The sequence below is a fragment of the Nicotiana attenuata genome, unplaced genomic scaffold (genome assembly GCF_001879085.1).
Source record: "Nicotiana attenuata strain UT unplaced genomic scaffold, NIATTr2, whole genome shotgun sequence".
NCBI lineage: Eukaryota > Viridiplantae > Streptophyta > Magnoliopsida > Solanales > Solanaceae > Nicotiana > Nicotiana attenuata.
Window position 1 is genome coordinate 158,997 of NW_017670245.1, and position 3,246 is coordinate 162,242.

General features: G+C 38.4%; 1 protein-coding gene across 2 annotated transcripts in view; it reads right to left on the reverse strand.

Moving 5' to 3' along the window:
• Window positions 1-404: 404 nt before the first annotated feature.
• Window positions 405-3,246, reverse strand: part of LOC109236583 (putative deoxyribonuclease TATDN1) — a 9,564-nt gene continuing 6,722 nt past the window's right edge. The window contains exons 8-12 of one of the 2 annotated variants that reach the window (XM_019402778.1): window positions 2,878-2,988; window positions 2,253-2,335; window positions 1,897-2,113; window positions 1,154-1,237; window positions 405-748 (exon numbers count right to left, since the gene is read on the reverse strand). In XM_019402778.1, coding sequence (XP_019258323.1) covers window positions 679-748; window positions 1,154-1,237; window positions 1,897-2,113; window positions 2,253-2,335; window positions 2,878-2,988 — 565 coding nt within the window. In that variant the 3' untranslated portion in view covers window positions 405-678. The other variant, XM_019402776.1, reaches the window with a different exon arrangement.

Below are 3,246 nucleotides of genomic sequence, written 5' to 3' on the forward strand. Positions count from 1 at the left end.
CTGTGTGTTTTCTCGAGTGGAGAATGAGACAAGAGACCATCTCTTTGTGGAGTGTGGATATGCACAACTGTGGGGGCGATTGTTTTTATGGCTACAGATACAACCTGCTACACTCCACAGTCCACACTTGGGTGCAATTTATACAGTGGATCATCGAACAAACAAAAGGCAAATCAAAGCAGGCACGAGGGCTAAAAATGCTATATAAAGAAGCTATATATGCCTTATGAAGGGAGAGAAACAACAGGGTATTTGAAGGGAGTGCATGAGACTATGAAAGTGTAGCACATGAGATTGTATGTGTATGCAACCAAAGAGCTGAAGGGATTGTGAAAGGGTGGTTACAGCAGCTTCACTTTTAAACATGTAAATATTTAGAACAGAAGCGTAGATAGCAAGATGTATAGGAAGTAGGGAATTTTTGTTTACTGCTCTTTTTGATTTGGCTAACCTGCATTTAAGCTTAGCTAATGCGCTGTAATGTCTTTCACTGGTGATTAATGAAAAAATTTAATTACCAAAAAACAATATATGAGTGACAGAAAAACATAAATGTTCCACCCTTTGTTTTCTAGCATACAATTCTCGTCCACACATGATGACTTTGAGAGGATAAACGCTCTGACTAGCAGAGTGCTGCTCAGGGTGCTGCCTTTTCTCTTGAACTCATGACTTCTTTCATATAGCTTCCCTGCCACTAGCAAGAAGAGCTTCTGCTGCCGAATCCAAATCATGAGGAAAGAAAACCCTGAAGACAATAATGGTCAAGCGAAGGAACTCAAATCTTCACGAGTGACAGAAAAAACATAATTTTGCCCAAAAGAAATGGCATAGGCATGGAACTACAAGCAGAAAATTCCCAGGCTGTCTCCCTGCAGGAATGAATAATTTCTGAGATGCCTAAGGGTTTGGGTTAGCATGATAAATCCTTAGAATTTGTTTTAATCAGCTAAAAAGAACCATAATTTTGACATTCTATTGGAGTATAAGAAAGCATTACTCAGCCCCAAAAGTAAGAAGAATGAGAATACCCTGAAAGGCATTTTGTCTTCAGAAAAAAGAACCATCATTTCCCATATCTTTCTGTATAAGATCATCTACTTTCTTGCGGTACGAGTATAGAGATGTGACAAAGAGAAGACTTTATAATCACCTGCAAGTATTGTGGTACAGTGTCTTGCCCAGTTGGTCTATGTCAGTGATGCCTTTAGTGCCTGCAACAACTTCAAGCACTTGCCTGGAAGAAGGGAGCTGATATTATTCAATAAATCAAGATTAAACTCGAGATACGGAGAATCATATGCAGCTAGAAGCTCTACTACATTGCAACTACCAAGGCATAAAATAGGGGTAAATCCCACAACAGAAAGAACATTATATAAGTAATTCCTTTGATACCCCCACTCAGAAGCATTCGGAGAGAATTAGAAGAACACGGAACAAAGTAAAAGGGGTTAAGATTTTCAAAGACATTGGGTTTTTTCTCTTTTTCTATTTTGCTTTTATTCTTTTTGCTTTTTTTTATTCTTGGTGGAGAGTGGCACTTGCCAATTTGAAGTTCAGTGGGTATGTGTAGCAATGATAGTTCTTCTAGCTTCTCTGTTTCCTCCAAGTTTGTATCCTTTGCCAACTCTAAAGTTACTTTTTCCTATGAAAAAATAAGTGTTGCAAGTAATCGATAACATATAAAAATGTATTTAATGGAGAAAGGAAGGGTACAAAACACTGGTATCGTGTAAAGAAAATCAAATTGAATAATATAAGGAATAAGGATGTTGTAGCTTTCATTTTCAATCAGTTTCAATCTCATGACCACTGTTTGAAATGATGTCTATAAAGACAAAATGGGAAAAAAAAAATCATATCACTAAGCAAGAAGAATGCCATGACACTTACCGAACTAAGCAAGGCTCATTGCGACCTTTGACAAGGCATTCTTGATCATGCCTCTCCTTTTTCTTTGAAGGCCACGAGGATTTCACGAAATGTATCCCAGCATGTGAATTCTTGATATCACAGTATGGTGAATCCGTTTCAATCATCATTCGCTCAACTGGTATACCCTTTACGACTTCAAGGTTCTCAGCTGTCTTGAGAGAGCAACCATTTACACCTAATGAGTAGTTCAAACAGAGAGACATGAACAGATATAAGTAAATCAGAGTCTAGCAATCTCAAATATCTGATGGAAAACACATGAACATGACAGCTTCTAAATTACAATATTGAACATAACAGACTGGAGATTTCACCTATAAAAACATTACTAAATGAAAGAAGTTTATCACGATCTTCAGCACTTCCAGTGAAAGAGTGCGCAACACCAGCAACAAACCTGTTCAACACAAGTGGTTTATCAGAACACCATATATAAAACTGCAATTATGAATGCGAAGCAGTACACTAACCATGATAATGTTGCCTAATGTCACTTAATTAAACAAAAGTAGGGTACTGCCTCAATTCCATAAGACAGATATTCAGAAAAACAGCCTTTTAAGTTACATCAGTATTCAATAGCAAATCTCGGCATAAGCTGGCCCCATAAAATTTTCTGACATGGAAGGTAAGGCTGTCTACATCTGCTTTTTCCTGAACCTGCTTAGGCAGGAGCCTTCGAGCATTAGGGCATGGCTTCATCCCAAAAGCACCGAGATATAAGAGTCAAACATAGTGGTGAAATCATGTGGTTTATTACTTTATTTATTCTTTCCACTTTTAAGCTGGCCTATGGAAAATCTAAACACTACATACTGTAAGAAGTTCTTAGATAAAATTAACTAGATCTTTCCAGTATTCTCATACTGATGGGGATTATACAGTGAAAATTAGAAACAAGCCAATCCGTGCTATTTACTACAAGTACAAAAATTTTACCGATCCTTATTTCGTTCAAGAATGTCGCAAAAATCCTGAGCAGCTGCTCGCATGTGAAGAAACATTGGCAGTTTCATTCTATATGCTAACTCAAACTGCTTCTCAAAGTACCTAGATTTCAAAACATTGAAAGAGAAAGCAAGACCACATCAGCAAAGTGAGAAAAAGGCAAGCCTACAGAACTATAGTCACCAAAAGGTGCCCTCTAGATCCGGGTGCACCTAGACTAACAGTGGAGGAACAAGAAGTAATTCCTTCGGAGAAAAGGTACATGAGTAAATGTCACCAGAAAGAGGGTTTGGCGGCAGGGGGGATTGGGCCTCTTGCTTTTGCTTGGGGGTGTGAGGGAGGGAGGGAGAAGGGGGGGGG